This window comes from Lithobates pipiens, unplaced genomic scaffold (assembly GCF_037356315.1).
Source record: "Lithobates pipiens isolate NorthernLeopardFrog02 unplaced genomic scaffold, aLitPip1_a1.2 Scaffold_28, whole genome shotgun sequence".
In the NCBI taxonomy this organism is placed as follows: Eukaryota; Metazoa; Chordata; class Amphibia; order Anura; family Ranidae; genus Lithobates; species Lithobates pipiens.
The window spans coordinates 212,127,137-212,154,255 of NW_027507789.1; the positions used below are offsets into that span (position 1 = coordinate 212,127,137).

The 27,119-nt window shown below is 45.0% G+C and overlaps 1 protein-coding gene across 1 annotated transcript in view; it reads left to right on the forward strand.

Annotated features, from left to right (window-relative positions):
- The window catches only part of ASXL1 (ASXL transcriptional regulator 1), a 30,456-nt gene extending 9,154 nt beyond the window's left edge, over positions 1 to 21,302 (forward strand). Inside the window, exons 2-12 of the mRNA XM_077458436.1 lie at positions 7,439 to 7,521; positions 10,677 to 10,785; positions 12,247 to 12,355; positions 12,444 to 12,511; positions 12,595 to 12,688; positions 13,703 to 13,840; positions 13,970 to 14,133; positions 15,479 to 15,575; positions 16,637 to 16,742; positions 17,711 to 18,233; positions 19,566 to 21,302. Coding sequence (XP_077314562.1) covers positions 7,439 to 7,521; positions 10,677 to 10,785; positions 12,247 to 12,355; positions 12,444 to 12,511; positions 12,595 to 12,688; positions 13,703 to 13,840; positions 13,970 to 14,133; positions 15,479 to 15,575; positions 16,637 to 16,742; positions 17,711 to 18,233; positions 19,566 to 21,302 — 3,228 coding nt within the window. The remainder of the gene's footprint in view (positions 1 to 7,438; positions 7,522 to 10,676; positions 10,786 to 12,246; positions 12,356 to 12,443; positions 12,512 to 12,594; positions 12,689 to 13,702; positions 13,841 to 13,969; positions 14,134 to 15,478; positions 15,576 to 16,636; positions 16,743 to 17,710; positions 18,234 to 19,565) is intronic.
- The last annotated feature ends 5,817 nt before the right edge of the window (positions 21,303 to 27,119 follow it).

Here is a 27,119-nt window from a genome sequence, read left to right on the forward strand (position 1 = left end):
AAGGTTCGCCATCACTGCTTTAGGGGGTGTTTTTGGGATAAGGGGACAGGACAACTTCACCGCATCAAAGGAGCGATGGACAGGGTCGTGTACCTTCATATTTTGTGTGAGAACTTCATTCCCCTCAGCTAGGGCATTAAAAATGGGTCGTGGATGGGTTTTCCACCATAACAATGACCCAAAACACACACGGCCAAGGCAGCAAAGGAGTGGCTCAAGATTAAGCATAAGGTCCCGGAGTGGCCTAGCCAGTCTCAAGACCTTAAAGCGGAGGACTACCCTAAAAAATTTTTTTCATAAAAACGCAAAAAAAATAAAAAAAAATTTGAAGATTTTTTTTTTTTTTTTTACTTACGAGAAATGGCTGTTGCTAAACAGATCATCCTAATCTGCCACTTCCAACTCTGCGGTTATCTTAAGTCTTCTCCCTCCTCAGGTTGTGGTTGTCCCAGAACACAGCCGGCTATTCACAAAGCGCCGTAGTAAACGGATAGTGAAGCCGCAAGGGTCCACTGCCTGTTTCCCTTAGTTAAGATGGCGGCGCCAGCACCCGATCCGATGGACGGATCGGCCTCGGGAGGCCGACATCGCGGGCTCGATGGACATGTGAGTGCCCTTATTAAGTCAGCAGGTAAAGTGTTTGTAGTTGCTGACTTTTTTTTTTTTTTAAACATTCGAACCTCCGCTTTAATCCCATAGAAAATATGTGGAGGGAGCTGAAGGTTTGCTTTACCAAATGTCAGCCTCAAAACCTTAGAGGAATTTTAAAGGCAGAATGTTTTTATCTTAATGCATTAAGATACAATAACCTTCTGTGTGTAGGAGCCTCCCCAGCACCACCCAATTACCTACCTGGGCTCCTTCTCTTTCCAGAAATGTCCACACTCCTCTTGCCTGAGACAGAGCAGTGGCGCTATTGGTTCTCGCAGCTGTCAATCAAAGTCAGTCAGTCAATCGGGGGGGGGGGGGGTGGGGCCAGACCGGGGCTCTGTGTCTGAATGGATACATGGAGCTATGGCTCGGCTTGGGTGACAACCTGTAGCAAGCTGCTGGATGAGTGGCACTCAAAGGAGGGAGAGGCCAGGAGTACCCAAGAAGAGGAGGATTTGGGCTGCTCTGTGCAAAACCAACTGCACAGAAGAGGGAAATATAACATGTTTGTTTAAAAAATTAACAATCACTTTAAAGCGTTTGTTAACCCCCCCCCCCCCCCCCAAAAAAAATGGATCCTGCTCCTTTTAAAGCATTTTATACAGCACAGTGCTCGTGCTGTGTAATTTGCCCATCCCCCGTAACCCCTAAAAAACAAAAGACAAAAACTGCCTGATCCTGCCAGTTTCTACCCTCCCCTCTGTAAACTGACCACGGTGTATAGTGGCTACTGAGCCCTGACACCATGGTCAGTTTACGTGCCTCAGTCATCCTCTGCCTTGCTGTCTCCCCTCTGTTTTCCGCTCTGCTCCTGTGTCAAAGGCCAGTTTTTTTTGTGAAGGAGTCAAATGCTTATTTCACTCATTAAAATGCAAATCAATTCATAATTTTTTTGAAATTTAGTTTTTCTGGATAGTTGTTCTGTCTCTCGCTGTTAAAAATGAAACCGACCATTACAATTATAGACTGATCATTTCTTTGTCGGTGGGCAAATGTACAAAATCAGCAGTGGTCGGGTAAAGTTGGGGAGCATAGCCGCAGTGGTCGACCAAGGAAACGTAATACAGCGGATGAAAGACACATCGTGCTTTCTTACCTTCCACATCGGAAGATGTCCGGCAGTGCCGTCAGCACAGAACTGGGGGAAACCAGTGGGATCCAGGTACACCCCTCTACTGTCTGGAGAAGTCTGGCCAGAAGTGGTCTTAATGGAAGAATTGCGGCCAAAAAGCCACCATACCTCCGACGTGGAAACAAGGCCCTCCTAAGTATTGATTAGATTATTTTTTTTATTTTTTTGGGTTTTCATTTACTTTAATTGATAACTAGAAACTATTAACGCTTCCATTTCTGGGAGCTTTCTTAATTTTTACAGCATTTTTTCCACACTAAACAATTGCACAGTAGTGTACCCTCCCCCCTTACCTCACTAATATATATATATATATATATATATATATATATATATATATATATATATATATATATATATATATATACATACATACATATTCTCTATCCCGCCACATTACACCATACATAACAACCCCCCCACTACGCTATATATACATCCTCCTCCACATTATCCTGGATTTATATATTGCCAACGGTTTGTGCAGTTCTTTACCATCTAAAGAAAGACCGTACCATTGCAATACAGTACAATGCTCATAGGAGCTTACAATCTAGTAGGGAGGGGCAAGCGGTACAAAAGGTAACAGGGGCATGAGCTGATGGGGTGACCTAAGCGTTCAGTTGCTAGTTGGAGGCGGCATAGGCTAACCTGCAGAGATCAGTTTTCAGGGATCGCCTAAAGGGCAAGGGTAGGAGATATTCAAACACAAATTACACCGCTCCAAGTTGAGGCTGCCACTCACAGCAGTCACGATAAAAATCGCTCATCGCCGCCTTTAAATTTTTTTTATATATATATATATATATATATATATAAATGCCATAAAACTATCTCCTATTTTTTAAATGCTATAACTTTTGCGCAAACCAATCAATAATCGCTTATTGCGATTTACCAAAAAATATGTAGAAGAATACGTAACGGCCTAAACTGAATTTTTTTACATATATTTTTAGGAGATATTTATTATAGCAAAAAGTGAAAAATTTATTTTTTTGCTTTTCAAAATTGTCGCCTTTTTTTTTTTTTTTTTTTTTATATATAGCTCAAAAAATAAAAACCGCAGAGGTGATCAAATACCACCAAAAGAAAGCTCTATTTGTGGGGGGAAAAAAGAACGTAAATTTTGTTTGGGAGCCACGGTGCATGACCGTGCAATTGTCAAAGCGACGCAGTGCCGAATCGCAAAAAGTGCTCTGGTCAGGAAGGGGGTAAATTCTTCCGGGGCTGAAGGGCTTAAAGCGTTTCCTACACATGCTAATTCTTAATGCTAGCCATTACCAGCTGAGTTTTAGAGATATTTTTGTCTGAGGAATTGGTATGCCATCCATGATATGTCAGTAAGGAGACTGAGGTGAGGAGAAGAGAGATAGGTTTGGGTGTCATCGGCATAGAGATGGTACTGGAAGCCATTGAAGGTTATCAGGTGACCAAGGGGGAGGGGTAGATAGAGGAAAGGGATCCAAGAACCTTGGGAGACAGGAATTGGGTCCAATAACAGAGCTTTGGGGGGGCTGAAGGGAAATGGAGAGGAGACCGTTATGGGTGACACGGAAGGAATGCTGTGATAGGAGGAGAACTAGGAAAGATCTGAAGGCAGTGGAGGTAAATGGGAGCAAGTAGAGAGGTCCGAGGTTGTTCAGGTGGGTGGGGTCCAGTGAGGGCTTTTTAATTTATTGGGGTGTGCTTGCTTTTAGAGGGGAGGGGAAGGTACCAGTAGTGAGGGGTAGATTGTACATGTGAGTGAGCATAGGATAAAAGAATAGAGTGACCGTAGTAGTTGCGGGGGAACAGTATCCAGGGGACAATTGGTTAGGTGGGCATCTGAGATAAGTTTGGTAAGCTCTTCCTCTAACCTCAGGTGTTGTCTGCCTGCAAGGTGTAATGGTTGGGGCCTGATTCTGCATGTAGTTCGAGGAGCAAGTACCTCCAGCGAGGATGAGAAGTGACCGGTTTTAAACAGAAGTGGGCAGATTAGGCCGGGGGAGAGATTTTATCATAGAGGTGGTCAGTAGCAGAATATAGAAGCAAAGGTTTCTATGAGTAATCATTTTGATGCTTGGATGGATAGGTGGTTGAAGACAAGGATACTGTGAAACTGATGAGGTTGTGATCATAGAGAGGAAAGGGGGTGATGGTGAGGTTCCCAGGAATGCAGAGATGGGAGATTACCAGGTCAAGGGTGTTGCCATTGGAGTGAGTGGAAGTTTGTGTTCTTTGTGTTTAGGCATATGATTAACAGGCATGCTAAAATCACTAAGAATAATAGTAGGTATTTCAGAGGAGAGAAAGTAGGGTAACCAGATTTCATCAAAAAACATCTGCAATCTTTTATAGAAAACTGACGAATACAGTGGGTCTCAAAAGAGAAGAGGGAGGGGTAGGAAGGACTTGAAATGTGCTCTGTGGGGATAGAAGGAATTCAACTCCACCTTCTTTCCGGCCACTGGGTCTGAAGCTACCATGGGAGAGGGATGCAGGAGAAGCAGAGTCAGATTCTTGAAGCTAGGTTTCAGTAATGGCAAGTAGAGATAATGAGAGATAAAAAGGTTGTGCACAGATATGAGTTTGTTACAAAGCGGGCAATCCAGAGGGCACATACACCATACATAAGCCCCCACGCTCCTTGTTACACCATACGACATACATTCCTCCCATCCCAAAAATTATGATATATAAACACACTATCACATTATACTGTATAAATCCCCCTCGCATTACAACATACACATCCCCACCCACATTAAAATATATATAATCTCACACACACACACTCTATCTCACAAAAGTGAGTACACCCCTCACATTTTTGTAAATATTTTATTCTGTCTTTTCATGTGACAACACTGAAGAAATGACACTTTGCTACAATGTAAAGTAGTGAGTGTACAGCTTGTACAACAGTGTAAATTTGCTGTCCCCTCCAAATAACTCAACACACATTTATTAATGTCTAAACTGCTGGCAACAAAAGTTATTACACCCCTGAGTGAAAATGTCCAAATTTGGACCCAATTAGCCATTTTCTCTCGCTGGTGTCATGTGACTCGTTAGTGTTACAAGGTCTCAGGTGTGAATGGGGAGCAGCTGTGTTAAATTTAGTGTTATAAGACAGGATACTGTTTTTTTTGCACACAAGGCCTCCCTGGCCAACAAATACCAGGAGGGAGGTAATAAAATCCTCACGTTGGTATAGGACTCCAGCCAAGTTGCAAAAAATATTTCCCCGCAGATCCTGAACCAATGTTAGGGAATCGGTAAGTAGTGTCTGAAGTGGAGCTTGTATGCTGAGGATTCAGACGAAAACTTAGGCAGGTCAAGTTGGCAACAGATCAGGCAAAGCGGCACAAAATCTAAATCCAAAGAATGGTCAGGCAGGCGGAGGTCATACACGAGATGGTGGTGAAGTACCGAATCAGCAGGCTGGAGAGTGGTCAAGAATTCAGACGGAGGTTCAATACACGGTAGTCAAAATCACAGCGCTAGTAATATACACCCAGGGAGCACGTCCAAACGAGCACCAGGTAACGGAATTGCTGCTATTTAGGGGCTGATTAGCTGTACATTGTCTACAGGTGGGGCTAGTGAGTCCAAGGCAATGCATCAAGCTGGGAGAACATTGCAATAACTCCAGAGCTCCTCCATAAGACTGCAGCTGTGGGACCAGGAACATCCCGGTTCAAAGGGAAAATGTTTGGGGAATTTGTCAAAAACCATGGTCGGCCATTGGGTATTCTGCACTGTTTATTTTTTACATTGCAGAAGCTTGTCATTGAATGCAAGAGATGCACTACCTACCTGTATTATGTAATGCCATGCTCTTTTCTTCTGTTTTTGTCTCTACCTTTTAATACTGTTGATTGCACATGGTTTTGTAAAATTTCTTGACCTATAAATAAAGAATAAAAAAAAAATGTTGGTGTTATCGCTCTCACTCTCTCATACTGGTCACTGGAAGTTCAACATGGCACCTCATGGCAAGAACTCTGAGGATATGAAAAAAAGAATTGTTGCTCTACATAACAATGGCCTAGGCAATAAGAAGATTGCCAAGACCCTGAAACTGAGCTGCATCACAGTGGCCAAGACCATACAGTGGTTTAGCAGGACAGGTTCCACACAGAACAGGCCATGGTTGACCAAAGAAGTTGAGGTCACGTGCTCAGCGTCATAGCCAGAGGTTGTCTTTGGGAAATAGACGAATGAGTGCTGCCAGCATTGCTGCAGAGGTGGGTGGGGGGGGGGGGTCAGCCTGTCAGTGCTCAGACCATACGCCGCACACTGCATCAAATTGGTCTGAATGGCTGTCATCCCAGAAGGAAGCCTCTTCTAAAGATGATGCACAAGAAAGCCCGCAAACAGTTTGCTTATGACAAGCAGACTAAGGACATGGATTACTGGAATCATGTCCCGTGGTCTGATGAGACCAAGATAAACTTATTTGGTTCAGATGGTGTCAAGCGTGTGTGGGGGCAACCAGGTGAGGAGTACAAAGACAAGTGTGTCTTGCCTACAGTCACGCATGGTGGTGGGAGTGTCATGGTCTGGGGCTGCATGAGTGCTGCCGGCACTGGGGAGCTACAGATCATTGAGGGAACCATGAATGCCAACATGTACTGTGATATACTGAAGCAGAGCATGATCCTCTCCCTTCAGAGACTGGGCCGCAGGGCAGTATTCCAACATAACGACCCCCAAAAAGCACACCTCTAAGACGACCACAGCCTTGCTAAAGAAGCTGAGGGTAAAGGTGAAGGACTGGCCAAGCATGTCTCCAGACCTAAACCCTATTGAGCATCTGTGGGGTATCCTCAAATGGAAGGTGGAGGAGCACAAGGTCTCCAATATCCACCAGCTCTGTGATGTCATCATGGAGGAGGGGAAGAGGACTCCAGTGCCAACCTGTGAAGCTCTGGTGAACTCCATGCCCAAGAGGGTTAAGGCAGTGCTGGAAAATAATGATGGCCACACAAAATATTGACACTTTGGGCCCAATTTGGACATTTCCACTTAGGGGTGTACTCACTTTTGTTTCCAGCGGTTTAGACATTAATGGCTGTGTGTTGAGTTATTTTGAGGGGACAGAAAATTTACACTGTTATACAAGCTGTACACTCACTACTTTACATTGTAGACAAGTGTCATTTCTTCTGTGTTGTCACATGAAAAGATAGAAGAAAACATTTACAAAAATGTGAGGGGTGTACTCACTTTTGTGATACTATGTGTGTGTGTGTGTGTGTGTGTGTATAAATATATATATATATATATATATATATATATATATATATATATATATATAAAATACTGTATAAGTCCCCCTCCCATTAAACCATACATTCGCTCCTACATTACACTGTAATAATGCACTTTACATATGTAGTACATTATTCAAAGGCGAGGCGGTATATAGTGTCATATTAGGTAGTGGGTGGGTGTATATTGTGTAGGATATATGGTGTAATATTAATGGTTCGGAGGTTATATAAGGGCAGGGTGAGGAATTGTGCTCTATGGAAGGGATGGGGGTATGAGATGTATGCTTTGTACTATATAACGTAGTTGGTTTGCAGACCAGTTTTGGAAAGCTGCTTTCTGATTGCTATCTATTCATTGGAATAGAAAAATAACCAGCATGTGTTTCTTCCCCAGGTCTTGGAGAATTATTCAGATGCACCGATGACCCCAAAACAGATTCTGAATGTGATCGAGGCTGAGGGGCTTAAAGACACAAAGTGAGTTTAATGTTAGAATTCCTGGCATAGAGCAGAGTACCTGCCCCGATCCCACCTTAGTTCACCTCCGGGATATTAATATGCAAATAGCGACTCTCCAAGTCAGTATCTGCCTATGTTTTCTGTTGGCTCTCCTTGCAGGTCAGTGGCCAGACCTAAAACGTGCAGCTCTCCCCCCATTTTGTGTCTTTTTGCCCCAGGTTGGCATTATGTCCACCGCAGCATTTGCAGTGGCAGAGCAGAGTAGGACTGGCCATAAGAGGGATTACTTTGACGCAGTTGGCCAGCTTAAACATGTATAGCAATATGTGTGAACTAAATATCCCTATTTTTATTGCAAAGTTTGCTAGAAAGCCTATATACTGTAGCAGTGTGCAGAGTAGGGGTCAACCGATATCGTGTTGTTGTGTTTTTTTTTTAGGGCCGATGCTTCTTGGGCTTACCGTTACCACTGGTTCGCCCAAGAAACGATCTGGCGGTGCAACCGGCTGCTCCCATAGGCAAAAGTTAAAGCGGAGTTCCGCTTAAAAAGATAAAATTAAAAGTCGGCAGCTACAAATATTGCAGCTGCTGACTTTTACCTGTCCCAGGGTCCAGCGAAGCGGGGGAACGAAGAGCCGCTCATTGTCCCCTCCTCTCTGCTGCACCCCGGCATTGTCATTGCGGGCGCCCAGCTGTGGATTCACAGCCGGGCACGCACTGCACATACGCGAGTCTGGGGGCACGCTGTGATTGGCCGGGCAGTCATCTGGGACCTGAGACATGTCCCAGATGATTGCCAAGAGAGAGGGGTGAACTTACTTCCAGTGCCACGCTGCCCCAGCAGGAAGTGAAGCTGGAACCTTATAAAAACAGGGTTTCCACCCCCCCCACAAAAAAATTATATGCCAAATGTGGCATGTCGGGGGCACCTTCCCTTATAGCGTAAGTTCAATTTATGTGTGGAACTCCTCTTTAACACTTTGATTGACTCTATGGTCTAGGACAGTGATGGCAAACCTTGGCACCCCAGATGTTTTGGAACTACATTTCCCATGATGCTCTATTACAGTGCAGAGTGCATGAGCATCATGGGAAATGTAGTTCCAAAACATCTGGGGTGCCAAGGTTTGCCATCACTGGTCTAGGAAGACCTACGCCACCGGTCCAGGCTGGAAGAAAAAAATAAGAAATTAAAGGGAAAGATCACACACATTTTTTATTTTTATTTTTCCTTGAAAGGTATAGGAAATATTTTGAGTTTTTAGGACACCATATCTCTTCATAAAGAGGACCTGTCATAATTTTTTTTCTATTACATTACATGTTTGCATTCCTTGAAATAGGAATAAAAGTAATCCAAAAAAAAAAACTTAAACAGTGATTTAAAAAAAGAGATTTAAGGTGCCCCCGTCCCTCCATGTTCATGCGCAGGAGCAAACGCAATGGTAAGTTGCGCATGGATATGTAAACGGTATTTGAACCACTAACACGCGGTATCACCTCGAACAAGAGCAATAATTCTAGCCCTAGACCACCTCTCTAAATCTATTTACTCGGTGTAACATCTTTCACATTATACAAAAAAAAAATTGGGGTAACTTGTTTTTTTATTTTTATTTGCGTTTGCTAAACCGCTGTGCAAATACAGTGGGACCTTAAAAAAAAATTGCGACATTCACCGCGGTATTCCCTAGGGTCTGTGCTAAATAAAATGTATAGTATTTGGAGGTTATAAGTAATTTTTTTAGCAAAAAACACAAATTAACTTGTAAGCAAAAAGTGCCAGAAAAAGCTTCAAGTGGATATAATTGCAATAATTACAAATCAAATGCGTGAAGGAAAGTCATTATTTGCACTTTTAATGTCCATGTCATGTCACTAATGTGTGTTTTTTTTTTTTTTTTTTTTTTTTTTTTTTTTCTTTCTTTCTTTCTTTCTTTCTTTTCTTTCCTATATAATATTCGTTGGCATCTACAGAAGGTAAGCACAGTAAGGAAAATGCTTCCCACCCCCCCAACACCTATGCTGACCTGTATCCTGTATATAAAAAAAAAAATGCATATACTTGTATGTCTTATATGGGCCTATTTTTCAGCCCGCTCTGGTCATGTGATCCCTGGTGTCCACCAGTGGCGGCTGCAGGAGAAAGCACTCAACAATGGCTGTGAATTCCAGGAATGAAGATGTCACCTATAGGCTCTTATGTCCAAGCATTTGTGGCACTACCTCTTCTCCCCTGCAGCCGCCACTGGCTGACACAGCGAATCCAGATCACATGACTGGACCAGAGCGTCCTGAAAATAGGTAGGTATATATTTATTTATTAATTATACCATATTTTTCGCTCCATAAGACACACCTAGGTTTTAGAGGTTGAAAACAAGAAAAAAAAATATTCTGAACCAAATGGTGTACTAAAGAATTTTCCAGTGCCCGTGAAATGCAGAGTGACCATTACCATAGAAAATATTGGCAGGGTATGGAGGGGTGGCTGTGACTGCACTTGTCACAGAGCAGCTCTGTGGGCACTACAGATGCAGCCCACAGCACTGCTGCCATCCGATCATCATGATGCTGGTTTGTTTACAAGTGATCACTCCGTAATTTGACGGAGCGATCACATTGTAAACGGCCGGCGGGTGCACCAAGATGGCTGCCGCCCGAGCTAGGCCGAAGCCGCGGCCTTTCCTAATGCCGAGGCCGCGGAGAGCTTTGGATCGCGGCGGGGTGCGGTGCCAATCGTATATTTGCACCATAAGACGCAGGCACATTTTCTCCCCATATTTCTGGTGGGGAAAAGTGCGTCCTATGGTCCGAAAAATACGGTATATTTAATTTTAAAATTTTCAATTCCACCACCTTTTTATTTAGTAAGTGTGAACCGCGTCTGAAAAGATAGTTGCTTGGCTACTGATTCAGTGTCTTCTTTATTTACATCCTGATTCAGGGAGTTAAAAAGTGATGAAGCCAAGGCCAGCCAGGGAACTAGCATTTTCAGAAAATGTCACCAGTAACAGCCTATTTTATAAATTATAAATATATATTTTTTTTAAATCCCAGTGCATAGGTGTGGCAAATTAATATTATTCATAATAATTACTTTTAATAATTATTTTTATTTAATTATTGTTTATAATATTATTTTGTGAAGTGACATAATTTTTATTGTACAGCGGATCGTCCCCACTTGCCTGCCTGAATGCCATGCTACATTCTAACTCCAGAACCCGAGAGGCTCTTTTCTACAAGCTCCCCGGACGGATAAGTCTGTTCACAATGAAGGCGAGTGTGGTCTGTGTGTAGAGCAGTTTTGCTGTGTTTGGCTGACGCATGCGCGGTAAGGGCCTATGATCATGCTGTGGGCACATGGGCGGAGGCACATCGCTTGATAGATGCCCCTACTGCGCCACCTGAGCACGGCACCAGGGGGTGTGTATATTCACTCCTGGCTGGGGGCATGCACATCAGTATAGTTTCCAGGGAGATAGCAAAGTAAAGAAGTCACCCTATAACCCTATATAGGTGCAGTCTCCGCACATCGCAAAGGCTGATTTTGTGGTAAAAGCTGCAAGGAAAAAAAAAGGGAGTTGGGTGGACAGGAAGCATAGGGGACCTTTAAAGGTGATGCTACATTCATTCTTTAGTTTCATTGAGGGTTTAACCACTTGATCTCCCAGAAGATCGCCCCCCCCCCCCCCTCTTCATGACCAGACCATTCTTTGTCATACGGCACTGTGTTAATTTTAACTGACAATCGTCGTGTGACGCTGTACCCAAATAAAAATACAATTTATATCATTTTTTTTCCCCACAAATCGTTTTCTTTGGTGGCATTTGATCACATTTGCGTTTTTTTGTTTTTTGAGCTATAAACAAAAAAAATATTACAATTTTGAAAAGCAATACCAATACTTTTTCACTTTGTTAAACATATCCAATAAAAAAAAAAAGTATGTGTGTGTGTGTGTGTATATATATGTGTGTATGTATATATAGATAGATAGATTAAAAGAATAAGAATATTTTTGGTTAAAAAAAAAAATCCCAATAATCGTATTTTGATTGGTTATGTGAATGTTAGTGTCTACAAACGAGTGTATACATATATGGAATTTTTATAATTTTTTTTTTGTGTGTGTGTGTATTATATATATATTATTAGTGATGGTGCTCAGCGACTTATAATGGGACTGTGATATTGCAGCGGACAATCGGACACTAACACACTTTACAGGAACCAGAGACCCTCATTCAGTGATGAGAATATGCTCGGTCACTGTACTAATGACACTGGCTGAGAAGGGGTTAAACATCTAGGGCTAACAAAGGGTTAACTGCATGCCTAGCCAGTGTTTTGTGTACTATGTGCGCTGCTTTTACCATTGGAAATTATTGATTTTACTTCCTGCTTTGCAGCAACGCAGCGGTTGTTAACCGACGATATCTAGTTGCCCGTCATCCGCAGATTGGCTTCTGTTTAGATTAATCACAGCAGAAGCATCTTCGAGACGCCCCTGCAGGCGGACATGCAGAATCACGTGTATATATACTTGATTCTGCACAGGAGAGCCGACCTGTAGCAGTAAATCTTCTATGGATTGACTCTAAAGCGTGTAATAAAGGACCAATAGGAAGGCCAATAGGAAGATAAATCTTGTTATCCTGGCCATTAAGGGTTATAGCTTGATGTAAAGAAGAAAGGAAGTCCTTTGCTGACACTTTTGTACATCTTTTCTATCGTAGAAGAATGCGGTGCAGTGGTCTCGTGTGCCATTGCCTGAAGATGGAGACACTGAAGACACAGCAGATGAAGAGAGCAGCCAATGGAACGAGACCAATACAGGAGCTGCAGGTAACCTTACTGATGAGGGACGCTACATGATCTCTTTATCTTCATAGGCTCCATATTTCCAGAACCTGACCACCTCTTGTCTTCGCAGTGGAATCCTTTGGAAGCGCGTCCTCTTCCCAAGAGTCTAATGTCAGAGAAACCAGGTCCTTGGTGCAGGTAATGGCACTGTGCCGGGAACGGGTGATATTTTGGGGGGGGGGCAGTCTTTTCTCTGTGACCCTGAGGTGCTCATCCTTTAGGTCAATAAGCAGAAGAGAAGAAGTGGAGTTTTAATGCCTCGTGTCGTTTTGACGCCTCTGAAAGTCAATGGGGCCCATTTACCATCAACCTCTGGTAAGAATTTTTATTGTCAACTCCAGTCAGATGCATACAAACCTACCATTGGGTGTAAACTTTTTTGATCCATGGTGGCATTCCCATGATATATTAATTTGATGTCTTCTGTTTGGAGACATCCGTAGTGACATATCTACCATGGCCCTTCATATGTAGTTGCCCACATTGACACTCATTAACTGCTACAAAGTATCCATCCTTTGGGAGGGGGGGACCCTCCTATAGGTTAGAGCAGGGGTGCAGAGCTCCCTACTACATAAGAAAGAGAAGAGATATCTGGGTTTATTAAATGGTTTTTCCATAATGTTATCCAGGGAAATCCCCTCTGGTCATTAGTCCAGGTGGGTTGATTTTAGACGTAGGTGCTGACTTTTTCAAATCTGGTACTTGCCACTGCCTGGGGTCCAGCGCGCTGTGGGTCTCCTGCACCGTCATTATGTATACAGGAGCTGACTGGGACTTCATGAGTAGTGCTCAGCCTTCTGGGACATATGTGTCGCATGGTGCGTGCTTACCCACCCCCACCACCACCACCACAAAGTCCCCCCAAATACCTGTTGATCCTGCCAGTGAAGTCCACATAATGCAGCTTCCGGTGATGGGGAGGTAACAATGCTGCACTGCTCCTGAATTCAGAGCAGACTTGTCACTCTCCTGTAGGCAGTTGTCTGCTTGAGCTACAGTGGGGTGAGGGGGCGTGGCTATCAGCATAATTCACTTTGCACTGTGAGTTGCCAATCAGCCACACCTGGTACCGCCCCCCACTGACTCCTGATTTGGCTGCCCTGCCTCTGTTGATGAAACCCTCCCACTTTGAGCTGCAGTGTCCGGGAAGGGGGTGCATTAGAGACTCATAGTAAGGAAGATTTGGCTCAGTCGGAGAAGTTAAAGGAATGTTTTGTTAAATGTATTAATTCTTGTGTGTTACATAGTAACTGGACTTTATAGTGTCATACAGGAGCCTTTATTTGTACTTGTTTCTGCTAGCTGATGATCTGTGTTGTGTCTCAGGCTTATCTGCCCGCCGTGTAGAGAGTGAATCCTCCAGTAACCGAAGCATAGGGAGCAACCTGACATTTCACAGGCGTGCAGCACTGAGTGGAAATTCCACCCATCATCTCAGAAGTATGAAGACTTCCCCGGTTGCAGGTACAGCGGAAACTTTTATTGCTGTTATGACATAAAGTTTTATTTTTTACAAAACTGTTTCTCCTACCACAATGAATCATGTAAGGAAATGAGTGCGTACCTTAAAGGGACTCTTCTGTCTCGGCACAGGGCAAGTAAAGAAGAACAAAGAAGAAGAGATTGATTTTGAAACCCCGGGTTCTATTCTCGTCAACACAAACCTTCGCGCTCTGATCAACGTACGGACGTTTAATGCCCTCCCCCACAATCTTCAACAGCAGCTGCTGCTTTTGCTCCCAGAGGTGGACAGACAGGTAACCTCATTGGCTCTTGAAAATACACCTTTAAAGTGATTGTAAAGTCTTAGGTTTATTTTTAATAAAAAAAAAAAAAAACACGTTATACTTACTCTTACTTTTCTGTGCAGTTGGTTTTGCACAGAGCAGCCCAGATCCTCCTCTTCTCGGGTCCCTCTTCAGCTCTTGTCCCCTCCCTTCTGTTGGATGCCCCCACAGCAAGCAGCTTGTTATGGGGAAACCTGAGCAGAGTGACATCTCACTGTTTCCATTCAGACATGGAGCTGTGGCCCGACCCACCCCCTTTCTGTTCTCATTGGCTGACTGACTTTAATTGACAGCAGCGGGAGCCAATGGCACCACCGCGCTGCTGTCTCAGCCAATGAGGAAGGGAGTCCCGGACGGCTGAGAGATTCCTACAACATCCACTTTTTTTTGTCCTTTGTGCGACCGTTCTGCTGACTTCTTAAAGGGGAGGTTAGATTAATACATCAGTGTCCCCACCTCCATAATAAATTGCAGCATTACGTTAAAGCCAAGCTTCCAGCCTGTGCCCACATTGCATGGCTGAGCAGCTTGTTTTGCCCAGGGGAGGGGCAAAAAACCTGTTTACCCACCCGATCCTTCGCTCCAGCAGCAAACCATGCTCCCCCGCAATCCAGAAGTGGACTTTTCCTGACATCCAGAGCAGGTCTATGGGCATGATGACACCATGAGCAGTCCACTGCACAAAACCGTGGGGGGGATTCTTATGCAAGAGCCGGCATGAGCCATGAGGAGGGGGGGGAGTGGGATGGGCTGGCGTTCTTGTACGGTAGGCGACAGGAGCCTTGGTGGAGGGGGGCGTCATTTATGTGCGGGGGTTGGCGGGGCCTTTGTTGTGCGAGAGGTGCCGGGGGCGTTCTTGTGCGGGAGGTGGCAGGTGCCTTGGGGGGCGTTCTTGTGTGGGAGGCAGCAGGGGCCTTGGGGGGGCGTTCTTGGGCGGGAGGGACCTTGGGGGGGGCGTTCTTGGGCAGGAGGGGCCTTGGGGGGGGGGGGGCGTTCTTGGGCGGGAGGCGGCAGTGGCCTCAGTGGGGGGGGGGGGCACTCTTCTGTGGGAGGCGGCTGGAGCCTCGAGGGAGCTGTTGTCATCTGTCTTGCGAGATTTGAAAAGGAGTTTAGATGTCTTGCACGGGGGCGTCTTCTCGTGAAATTTTACGATGCTTAGCATTTCCTGGGATCCCAACAGAAGGATAGTGATGACTCCATCACCTGGGTGCTGCAAGAACAAAGGTTTGGGAGAGGGTGGCATGATGGTTGTTTTTTTGGAGGGGGTGGGTAAGCACTGTAGATTCCCTTAACATCACTGTGTGTTTTCTTGCAGGTCACTTCAGATGGGCAGATGAAGATGAGTGGCAGTGCCCTGAATAATGAGTTCTTTGCCCACGCCTGTCAGAGATGGAGGGAGAGGCTGGCAGATGGTAGGCAACTTTCACACTCTGCTATAAAGATTCAGCGATTGCACATAAACGCCTTCCCAGCGTTTGCCTGCTACTCAGTGAAACCATTGTGAGAGAAGGGAGGGATGAAGACCATGTAACATGGGGCGGGGAAAACCTTTTAGTCCTGAGACTGCACTGGGTACCTAAGCCAATCACCAGTGCAATCTCCTCCTAGGAGCAGTGGGGAATGGGAGTTTGTCAATTGCTCCCTATACTTAGAAAGTACCATGAACATGTACCATGTACTTGTCTCAATCCATAGCACAAAGTATCATTAATGTCTGCTGAATTGTTCCTCTGCTATCGGCATGAATCTCTTCTGAAGTTTTCCTGATGCCAAGAGAAAAAAGGTGATGGGGGAGAGAGCTCTAGCACACATCCGGTAATTGACAGCCCCAACTCTGTTCCTGTGTGCTGCCATTCAGCTGTCAGAGTTCACCTCACTGAGCTCTTTAGATTGTGACTTCAGCTCTCCACCCCTGTTTTTCCCAACTCCCAGACAAGCTTTAAAATTCAGCACTTTGGCTGTAGAGAAGACTGCAGGTAAACGGGTACAATTTACGTAGAAGGATTTGTTTCATCTCTTTGTATCACTTGAAGCCAGTCACTTCACTGGGTGGGTATATGGAAGGGTCTACAACCACTTTAAACATGCAGCATGTCTGTATTCAAAGAACGCAACACATGGCAGCATGTCTTTAAAAAAAAAAAAAAAGTTACAGATGTTTTATGGGTTTCATTGCAGCGCGGGAGAACAATGCACACCAGCCTGCATGTTCTGTGCACTATAACGTGCACCCGCTGCTATGAACGGGCCCCAAGTCATTCAACACGTCTACAAGGAGCTGACAAGATTTCCATTGTCCTATGACAGTGATGGGGAACCTTGGCACCCCAGATGTTTGGGAACTACATTTCCCATGATGCTTATGCGCTTTGTGAGCATCATGGCAAATGTAGCTCCAAAACATCTGGGGTGCCAAGGTTCCCCATCGCTGTCCTATGCTGAGGTGTCTGTAACTGTCTGTCTTTCCCTGCAGGTGAGTTTACACCAGAGATGCAGCTGCGAATGAGACAAGAAATGGGAAAAGAAAAGAAAATAGAAGATTGGAAGGAGATGTTTTTTGAAGATTTTTACGGGCAGAAGTAAGTGGCTATATTGCATTGATCAGTTTTTGTTGTTTTCATTGTGCTGTGGATATTCCCGTATCTATTGTTCATTAGATGACCATTTTCACTCCTCATTAGGTATATGGCACTGCGTTTAGAGAAATGGAATAAGTCTTGTGCAGTATCTGCTCACAGTATAAAAGATTTCACCAGTGTGTTTTGGCACTTTAAGAGCCTCATTCTCGGTGATGTCGCTGGTCTACTGAATAGATAGGCTGTATTCTCAGTGATGTCATAGGTCTCTAGTGAATGGATAGGCTGCATTCTCGGTGATGTCACCAGTCTCTAGTGAATGGATAGGCTGCATTCTCGGTGATGTCACCAGTCTCTAGTGAATGGATAGGCTGCATTCTCAGTGATGTCACTGATCTCTAGTGAATGGATACGCTGCATTCTCGGTGATATCACTGATCTCTAGTGAATGGATACGCTGCATTCTCGGTGATGTCACTGATCTCTAGTGAATGGATACGCTGCATTCTCGGTGATGTCACTGATCTCTAGTGAATGGATACGCTGCATTCTCGGTGATGTCACTGATCTCTAGTGAATGGATACGCTGCATTCTCGGTGATGTCACTGATCTCTAGTGAATGGATACGCTGCATTCTCGGTGATGTCACTGATCTCTAGTGAATGGATACGCTGCATTCTCGGTGATGTCACTGATCTCTAGTGAATGGATAGGCTGCTTTCTCGGTGATGTCACCGGTCTCTAGTGAATGGATAGGCTGCATTCTCGGTGATGTCATAGGTCTCTAGTGAATGGATAGGCTGCATTCTCAGTGATGTCACCCGTCTCTAGTGAATGAATAGGCTGCACGCTCGGTGATGTCGCCGGTCTAGTGAATAGATAGGCTATTATCCCATATGGTAAGTGCACACCATTTTCCCAATAATTTTATATGAAACGTAACAATTGTGCCTGTATCTTGTAATTGTAGACTTGGACTGTCTGAGGACCCAGGTTCTGACCCAGAAGAGAAATGCAACCCACCTGATTCTACAAGTGAAGCTCTGCAGAGGACCACCCCAGAACCTATTCATGTTGAAGAATCCCTTCCAGATATTCGGGGCAGACTGCGGCGGAGCATGTACAGAAACCGAGAGAGACTCCAGAAGACCCTTCCAGTGGCTTCTAAAGCAAGAATCTCTTCTCCTCCACCACCGCCGCCACCTCCTCCTCCACCCCCTCCCATGAAAGCTGAGAATGTCGGCCCAGCTTCAGAGGACAGATTGGCCCCTGCGGAAGCCATAAACCTTCCATCCACTTCCGACAGGGTCCCAGAGCTTCATCCCGAGAACAGCGAGCAGAAAAGGAAGAATGCCGATCCAGATAGCTCCAGCCCCTCCCTCGAAAAGAAGCCGCGGATGGAACAGCGTCAGTCCTTTCGTAACACAATTACAAGTGTTCACCCAGAAAAGCCGCAGCCCACCAAAGAAGAACCAAAAGTCCCACCAATCCGGGTATGGGTAAAACTTTTCTTTTTTTTCTTTTACATGCTTGGTCCAAAGATAGTGGGGACACAACAAGGCCCAATTCCAGTGCGGGCAACTAGTTTAGAGGAAACCTGCCATTAAAGAGGAAGTAAACCCTTTCAAACCACTTTGACCTACAGGTAAGCCTAGATTAAGGCTTACCTGTAGGTCCAAGCAATATCTCCTAAACCTATATGGTTTAGGAGATATTTGCCCGAAAATGGGCACCGCTGTCTACGGCGCATGCGCCGTAGACAGCGGCGCGCAGGCGCACTAAATGCGGCAAGTCCAAGAATGGATTTGCCTAATTTGTAGATTCCCGTGGCAGCGGCGGAGCTGCGAGACGCGACTCCCGTGCGCATGCGCGGGAGTGACGTCATCGCGGCTTCGCCGCTGTGATTCGTCGGAGCTGCGAGACGCCACCAGCAAGATGGATGCGGCGGACTACAGGGGACAGCGGCGACTTCGCTGGCTCCTGTGTCAGGTAAGTGACACATAATGATGCATAGTAGTCCATTATGCTTTACCTTTGCAGGGAAAAAAAGAGGAAGTAAACCCATCAGGGTTTACTTCCTCTTTAAAGTGGTAATGACAAAAATGGGCTTTAATTTGTCAGTCAGTTATGTAAAGTCCATCTAAATTTACCAGTCCATCTAACACTATGCTCTCACGGCAATGCTGCTATCAAGGGTTGACTCCATTGCTTCTCCTCCATAGAGGAGCCACCCCAAGACAGGAAGTATGTTCAAGGGAGAGAAAAGAGGTGATCCGTGGTGCCACATGACCGTGTGGTCCTATGGCAGTGATCAGAGTGGCAACCTCAGCCCGGAAACGTGTTAGAAACGTGGCCTGATTGGAGTTCAGGCTGAGGTTGCCACTCTGATCACTGCCATAGGACCATACGGATCTGCGGCACCAGGGATCACCTTTTTTTTTTCTTGAGCTACAACAGGAGCCGGGATGGGCTCCATCACTCCCAGCAGCGGAAGTGGAAGAACCCACATACACATACTCCACATCAACTGAGTCTGAGCGGCACACCAAGATACCATGGGTCACAGGAAGTATGTTACTAGCCAGATCACAAGGTGAAACTAAAGGGAAAAACCCTTCTCAAATAGTGTCTCAATATTCAATATTTGCAAGATTCGAGTCTTGCTTGTCTTTAGATTTTTAAATTCAAGAACTACAAGCTATGTGGAGAATGCACAAAAATACACACGATCATCTTTGCTATTAAATAATGTGCAGTTCAGCTGCTGATGGCTGTGGTTGTTTTTTCTGCATCTTTGATTAAATTTTATCTTTTTACCTTTGCAGATCCAGCTTTCTCGCATCAAACCTCCCTGGGTGGTTAAAGGTCTGCCAGCTTACCAGATCTGTCCCCGGATCATCCCAAACCCTGATCCCCCTGGGTGCCAACTTACTTCCTGCTCACCTGCTGACAGTCAGACCAGTGGCCATGACCTCCAGACCTCGATTGGTGGCGGCGGAGGTCCGGGAGGAGGCCACAGCACCAGGGCTAAGCACAGACATCGCAAGAAGGCAGCAGATTGCTGCAGAACACAATTACTGCCGTCCGCTACAGTGAGAGATTCAGCAGACAAACCTCAAGTTCCTCGAGTCAAAATCACTTGGACTAAGAGTTCCCCGGAGACCAAAGAGCATGGCCTCTCTGGCGCCGTGACCAAAGAGTGGCATGTCAATGAGGTGGTCGATGGTGATGTTGTCTCTGGTGTCCCATCTTTGGATTACTGTAAGGATAAGAGTTGCGATAAAGCTACAAATGATGTTACTATGGATGGCAAAGGGGAAGAAAATGTAAGAGTCGGCCGGCCGGCTTCCGTTCTTGTGGATCCCGCAGGGCAAGGGAACTATCTACAGACTGAATCCATGTCTTGTGTTCTCGGTGACGTGTCCAATACTTTTCAGAACAGAATTAAGCCTGTTAACCCGAGTTCAACTGAAAAGGATACTAACAGCATCATGGATTCCTCACAGCAAGAGTCCGTTGTTGACCCTCAATTTTACGAACCTCAGCCAGCCAGCACCTCAACCGATAACCAACATTGGGACTGTGGAAATCGTCAGGATGATAATGAACCTGTTCCGGAGACTGTCCCTTGTAAGTTGGTCAACGTATCTCACGTTTTGGATGTACGGGAGCCAAACGAGTGTGACTTGTTGGACAACATTAAACAAAATCAAATGTACAAGTTGACAGGGTCTTCTCACTCCCCGTCCTATGACACATGTGAAGGTGCACCCATCCAAACCACAGATTTATCTTCTCTGCATACGGACGTGAACGTTGTGTTCAAAGTTGGAGATGATTTATTTTCCAAAGGTCTGAATGACTGTCTCAAGGATTCTTTACCCCTGGTAGCTCCCACCGCTGTAGAAAGTGAATTCCCCATGGAGCAAGTGTCTGCGTGCCCAACTTTCGTCTCCAAAGATGGATTTTTTTTGGCAAACACTGGCGAAGAGTCACCGAGATCTTGTTCACACCCAAGTGTCCCAACTCTGGGTGAAAGGGTTGTATATAAAGGGAGCACAGGGAAGCCTATTCCTCATAGTATTGATCCACCTACCTTCTTGGAGCTCTTCTATGGTGAGGTATTTTGTGGTGAAAAAGAGCAGCATTTGCTAGCTAACGATCCGGAGTCCGTCAGCAAGGATCCTCTGCTTTTGGACTTGCCGTTTGTCCCGTTTCCCAAGGAGGTCGATGTCCGCGTCGAGCTGCCAGTAGATTTGTTGTCGCTGTCCCCGCCAGGCAAATTAAAACGCACCCTATTCGGGAGGCTGACGACACGAGCGCAGGATGTGGCGTCTTACCGCTACTCGGCCGGGGTGCGCCTCTCCTCTCCTGGAGAATACGCGGTGACCGGCGAAGCCTCCTTGTCGGTGGAAGTCTTCGCCAAGCATGATAGCGGGGAGCACGTGTCGTTTCGGTGCAGCTTCAAAGCCATGACAGTTTGCGAAGGGTGCGGAGCGTTCTATCACATCGACTGCATAGGCCCCTCCAAGCTTTGTGATTCGTGCCTTGTCATAAGATAGTAAAAAAGATCGCCCGGGACTTTCAATAGTACATTGTCTGTATTTTCATAACCTCGGAGCCCCGGAGGTGATTTAATATTGTATAATGCTTAATTTTGTTAGACTAAACCGCTGATGATGATTATTATTCAGCTCTTATTGTGATACAGATCCTGTTGAAGGGGCAGTAAGGCAAAAGAGCTAGTTACTGGTTTTATAAAAGTTTTTTTTTTTTTTTTTTTTTTTTTTTTTGCCTTTTCTTATTGGTCATTGTCAGACACAGAGCGCCAATGGGAAAGGTGGTTCATTGATAGTTGCAAATTGAATTTTAGGATGGGTTCCCCTTTTTCTTTGCAAGGTAGCGCCAAGACCAACATCATGTGGCAACCAGTCTGGTTCTGGTCTACAGCAGTTAACATAAAGAATGGTTGCTATGAATATTGTCTTTATACTTCGTTTTTTCGGCAGATGTTTTGAGCTTTTAGCCATTTTTGAGGACATCTTGTTTAAACCGGTCTATATTTTACAAACTAGTGGCTGTTTGAATAAAACACAAAGGGTTTAATTTGGTTGCATTCATGAGTCTCACAGGTGTTCAAAAGTCCTTTCAAGTTTTCAGAAGTTTTTTTTGCCCCTAAAACCACTTTTATCTTTTTGTAATTTTTTCTTTTCTAGTATATTTTTTAAGATCCAAAGGTAAAACCAATTCACCTCACAGACTTTTCAGTTTTGGGTGTATTCATATTTTGCCGCATGGCTCACACTCCAGCACTGTCACAAGGTCTTACTGAAGTAGGGAGTCGGGCTTTTTGTAGGGATGGGTCTCGTTACTCGTAGTGGTCAAATGGTGTCTCCCCAGTTGGCTCCACAACGGAGACTGTTGTTTAAGCAATAGGAAAGGGGTTGGGTGGTTTTGGATTTTGCCACATGGCTCACACGTCAACAATGTCTCAAAGGTTTTACTGAGGTTTAGAGTTGGACTGTAGCATGCCTGCCCATGTCTAGCCATTGTTTTAGCAGAATTTTGTAAGAATGGGTCTTGTTCTTCGTAGGTGGCTCCACAAAAAAAACGATTTCCATCTAAAGGTACAACAAGTTTGTGTCAGTTGACACAGACCTTTCGGTTTTGGGCTTTTTTGTATTTTGCCACATGGCTCACACGTCAGCAATGTCACAAGGGTCTTACTGGGGTTGAGAATTGGGCTATAGCATACCTGTCTGTGTCTAGCCATTGTTTTAACAGAATCTTGTACAGATGGGTCTTGTTACTAGTAGTGACCAATGGCATCTCCCAAGTTGGCTCCACAAAAGAGGAGATGAGATTATTGTTTAAGGAATATCAAAGGGGTTGGAAGTTTTTGTATTGTGACACATGGCTCACACTCCAGCAATGTCACAAGTTCTTACTGGGGTTGAGAGTTGAGCTATAGCTGGCCTGCCCATGTCTAGCCATTGTTTTAGCAGAATTTTGTAGGGATGGGTCTTGTTACTCGTAGTGGCCGAATGGCATCTTGCCAGTTGGTTCCACAGAGAAGGAGACCGTTTGTTGTTTAAGCAATAGAAAGGGGTTTCCATCCAAAGGTTAAAAAAAAAAAAAAAAAAAGTCTGTCTCAGATGACGCAGACCTTTTGGTTTTGGGAGTTTTTGTATTTTGACACATGGCTCACACTCCAGCAATGTCACAGGTTTTTACTGGGGTTGAGAATTGAGCTATAGCAGGCTTGCCCATGTCTAGCCATTGTTTTAGCAGAAATTTGTACGGATGGGTCTTGTTACTCGTAGTTGGCGAATGGTGTCTCCACAGTTGGCTCCACAAAGGGGACTGTTTAAGTAATAGGAAAGGGGTTGGGTGGTTTTGTTTTTTGCCACATGGTTCACACGTCAACACTGTATCAAGGGTTTTACGGAGGTTGAGAGTTGGACTGTAGCAGACCTGCCCATGTTTAGCAATTGTTTTAGCAGAGTTTTGTAGGAATGGGTCTTGTTCTTCGTAGTGGCAACATGGCGTCTCCCCAGTTGGCTCCACAGAGAAGAAGGATTTCCATCTAAAGGTAAAACCAGTTTGTGTCAGTTGACACAGGCCTTTTCAGTTTTGGGAGTTTTTTTTTTGTATTTAGCTGTATAGCGCTCACGTCAGCAATGTCCCAAGTCTTACTGGGATCGACCGTGTTACTCGTAGTGGCAAAATGACGTCTCCTCAGTTGGCTCCACAAAGGAGGAGACTGCTGTCTAAGCAATAGGAAAGGGTTTCCATTCAAAGGTAAAACCAGTCTGTCTCAGATGACACAGACCTTTCGGTTTTGGGTGTTTTTGTATTTTTGCCACATGGCTCACACGCCTGCAATTTCACAAGGACTTACTGGGGTCGGGAATTGGGCTATAGCAGGCAGGCCTTTCCATGTCTGGCTGTTGTTTTAGCAGAATTTTGTAGGGATGGGTCTTGTTACTCGTAGTGGTCAAATGGTGTCTCCCCAGTTGGCTCCACAAAGGAAGAGACTGTTTAAACAATAAGAAAGGGTTTACATCCAAAGGTAAAACCAGTCTGTCTCAGTTGACACAGTCCTTTTGGTTTTGGGAGTTTTTTGTGCATGACTCGCACGTCGGCAATGTCATAAGGGTCTTACTGGGGTCAAGAGTTGGACTAAAACAGACCTTGTTACTCGTACTTGGCGTCTCCCCGGTGGGCTCCACAAAGGAGGAGGCTGTTTAAGCAGTAGGAAAGGTGTTGGGCGTTTTTTGCATTTTGCCACATGGCTCACACTCCAGCAATGTCACAAGGGTCTTAATAGGGGAGAGAGTTGGGCTATAGCAGGCCTGCCCATGTCTAGCCATTGGTTTAAACAGAATTTTGTAGGAATGGGTCTCGTTACTCATAGTGGCTAATGGTGGCGTCTCCCCATTTGGCTGCACAGAGGAGAAGAAAGTTTGTTGTTAAGCAATAGGAAAGGGTTTCCAGCCAAAGGTAAAAGCAGTTTCTTAGTTGACCTTTTTGGGGTTTTTTTTGTATTTTGTCACATGGCTCACACTCCAGTCTCCCCAGTTGGCTCCATGGAGGAGGAGAAAGTTAATTGTTAAGGAATAGCTAAGGGTTTCCGGATACAGGACCATCAGGTCCCAGGTGTTGAATGAGGATGAAAATGTTGGCAACCATGTCTATTTTATAAAATGTAATTGTTTGGGCTGGGGTGGGGGGGGGGGGTAGTTAATGGGCCTCCTTTGTGCTATCGTGCGGAGAAAAAGTGGAGCTAAAAGGAGAGCACTGATTGTTATAGCCAGCAGTTGATCACGTTTAGGATCTGATTCCTAAAATGACCAATTGGGTGTGAGATTTAAATGGCCTCATTTAGACTTGTGGTTGAAGGATGGCAAAAAATGATCATAAGCCTCGTTTTTTGTCACCCACCAACCCCCTGCCCCCCCCCCCCCCCCCCCCCTAAGCTGTAGGCAGCAGACCGGGGTGTTTTACATGAAAAATTGACCTGACTTGTAGCTACCAGCGGGCAGTAAGCCCGCCAAGCGCTACATATTCAAGTCAATGTGGAAGCGTGGCATTCGTCCCGCATAACGCAGTTGTGTCGGTGAGGAGGTTTTGAATCGCTTCCTCACCACCTTTTGTAGCCTCTGAAGCCCAATCCAAACACGGGTCAGGCTTTGTTGTCAAGGGAGATTACACGTGCCTCAATCTACCCTCAAAATGTTCATCAGTCAGGAGGAAGTGGCATTGACGTTGTTTAATGCTGCATTAAAACTAAAACTGCTCTTTCAAAGCTTCTCCTGGTATAGAAACCTTTTGGTTTGACTCACAATTTGGGAGTCTTTGGTGCCCTCCCTGGGCACATGATCCAGTAGAGGAGAGAAGACGGTGCTGTTGTGTTACTAAGGATTTATGGCGTTTGGAAGAAAGACTGATGAACGGCTGAAGAGTTGGGCACACAGGCCCGACCCTCATTTGAGAGTCTGGCTGTACTCCTAATAAAAAGGTGCTGCTATAAATATAAATGCAGTCGTTTGCAGAAAACTGTTAAGTAAAGTTTAAAAAAAAATGTTTTTCCAGTTTTTTTTTTAATGTTCACACTTTTGCCTCTGTGGTGCACCCAGCACTCCTGGTGCCACGTCTTTGTGGGGAATGCACAGTATTAATAAAGTGTTTTTTTTTTTGTTTGTTTTTTTTTTTTGTTTTTTTTTGGATTTCTTTTTGTTTTTTTAAGTCACTCTTGAAACGTTACTGCCCCTTCAACCTCCCCAGCACAGCTCAGGAGGCAGCTGGAAGCTGTGCGTGGGTGCTTCCCCCAGCCGTAAGGCCTGTTGCACGCGGGCTTCAGCTTGTATTGTAGCAGTGTGAACAGCAAGCTTTAACAAAGCTCTTAACATTCCACTCGGCTTCGGTTTGTAAATGTTGAACACAGATCCAAATGGGAGTGCTGGTTGCCACTTTAAACGAGCTGCTAGCAGGCTTCAGCACTTGCTAGCAGCTTGCTTAAAGTGGCAATCAGCACTCTTATTGGGATTTGTGTTCAACGTTAATAAACTGGAGTCGAATGGTACTTTAAAAGCTTCATGTTGAACACAGATCCTAATGGGGGAGGGCTGGTTGCCACTTTAGGCAAGCTGCTAGCAAGTGCTGAAGCCTGCTAGCAGCTTGCTTACAGTGGCAATCGGCACTCCCATTAGGATCTGTGTTTTAACATTTACAAACTGGAGCTGAATGGTGCTTTGAAAGCTTTGACAAAGCTTGCTGTTCACACTGCTCTTATACAAGCTGAAGCCTGTGTGAAACAGGACTAAGTGTGTGGCGGCAGGGGGTCACGGTCAGTGTTCAGGGTTGGGGCTTGGGGAGAGCTGGGGGTGGGTGGGTGGGGGGGGGGGGGAGGGAGGGAATGTCCATACTTGTTTTTGCATGGACAAGAATATGTCTGAGATTTCAACAAGTTGTATATAAAGTAAACTGTTCGGCTTCTGCATTCCAGTGTTTTATTCCTGTATTTATGTTGTAAACAATTTTGGCCCACAATATAAATGTATATTCTGTATAGATGGCATTGCCGTGTGAGTTTCCATTACTGGCCTCTTGTTTTTGTCTGTCTGGCCTTCTGTACACAGATTGGGACACCTTCCACTATTTATTGCGCTATTTTGTTTTCTTCCTTTCCCTAGCTTGCAATACATTGACTGGACAAGGAAAAATGGACTTTAACGGCACGTTTAGAAAAATAGATAACAATTTTAATCGTTCACATAGAATAATTACATATAGTGTAATTGGAAATAAGAACTACAAATAAAGGAACATTTTGGTCAACCCAATTTTGAATGGGCCGTTTAGGATACTTCCTGTGTGGCTAAGCTTTGTGTGTGTGTGTGTGTGTGTGTGTGTGTGTGTGTGTGTATATATATATATGCCACTTGAAAAACGACTTGCATTATTGGGGTGTTCCAACGATCCTTGGAAGGTTTAAAAATTGCTCAACGTGTTTCGCCACATGTTTGACGCTTCTTCAGGAGCTTTTATATCTGAGGAGATAGATTATAGTTTAGAAATTGCTATACAGAGTTTAAAGCGGGGGTTCCGCCGTTTTTTTTTTTTTTTAAAGCCAGCAGCTACAAATACTGCAGCTGCTGACTTTTAAAATAATGACACTTACCCGCCCAGCGCGCCCGCGATGTCGGCACCCGAAGCCGATCTCTCGATCGTCTCTCGGGTGCTGCCGCCGCCATCTTGGGTATGGGAATCAGGAAGTGGAGCCTTGCGGCTTCATTTCCCGGTTCCCTACTGCGCATGCGTGAGTCGCGCTGCGCAATAAGGATGGTCCCCGCTGTCTCTGGGATCCGTGTGTTTCC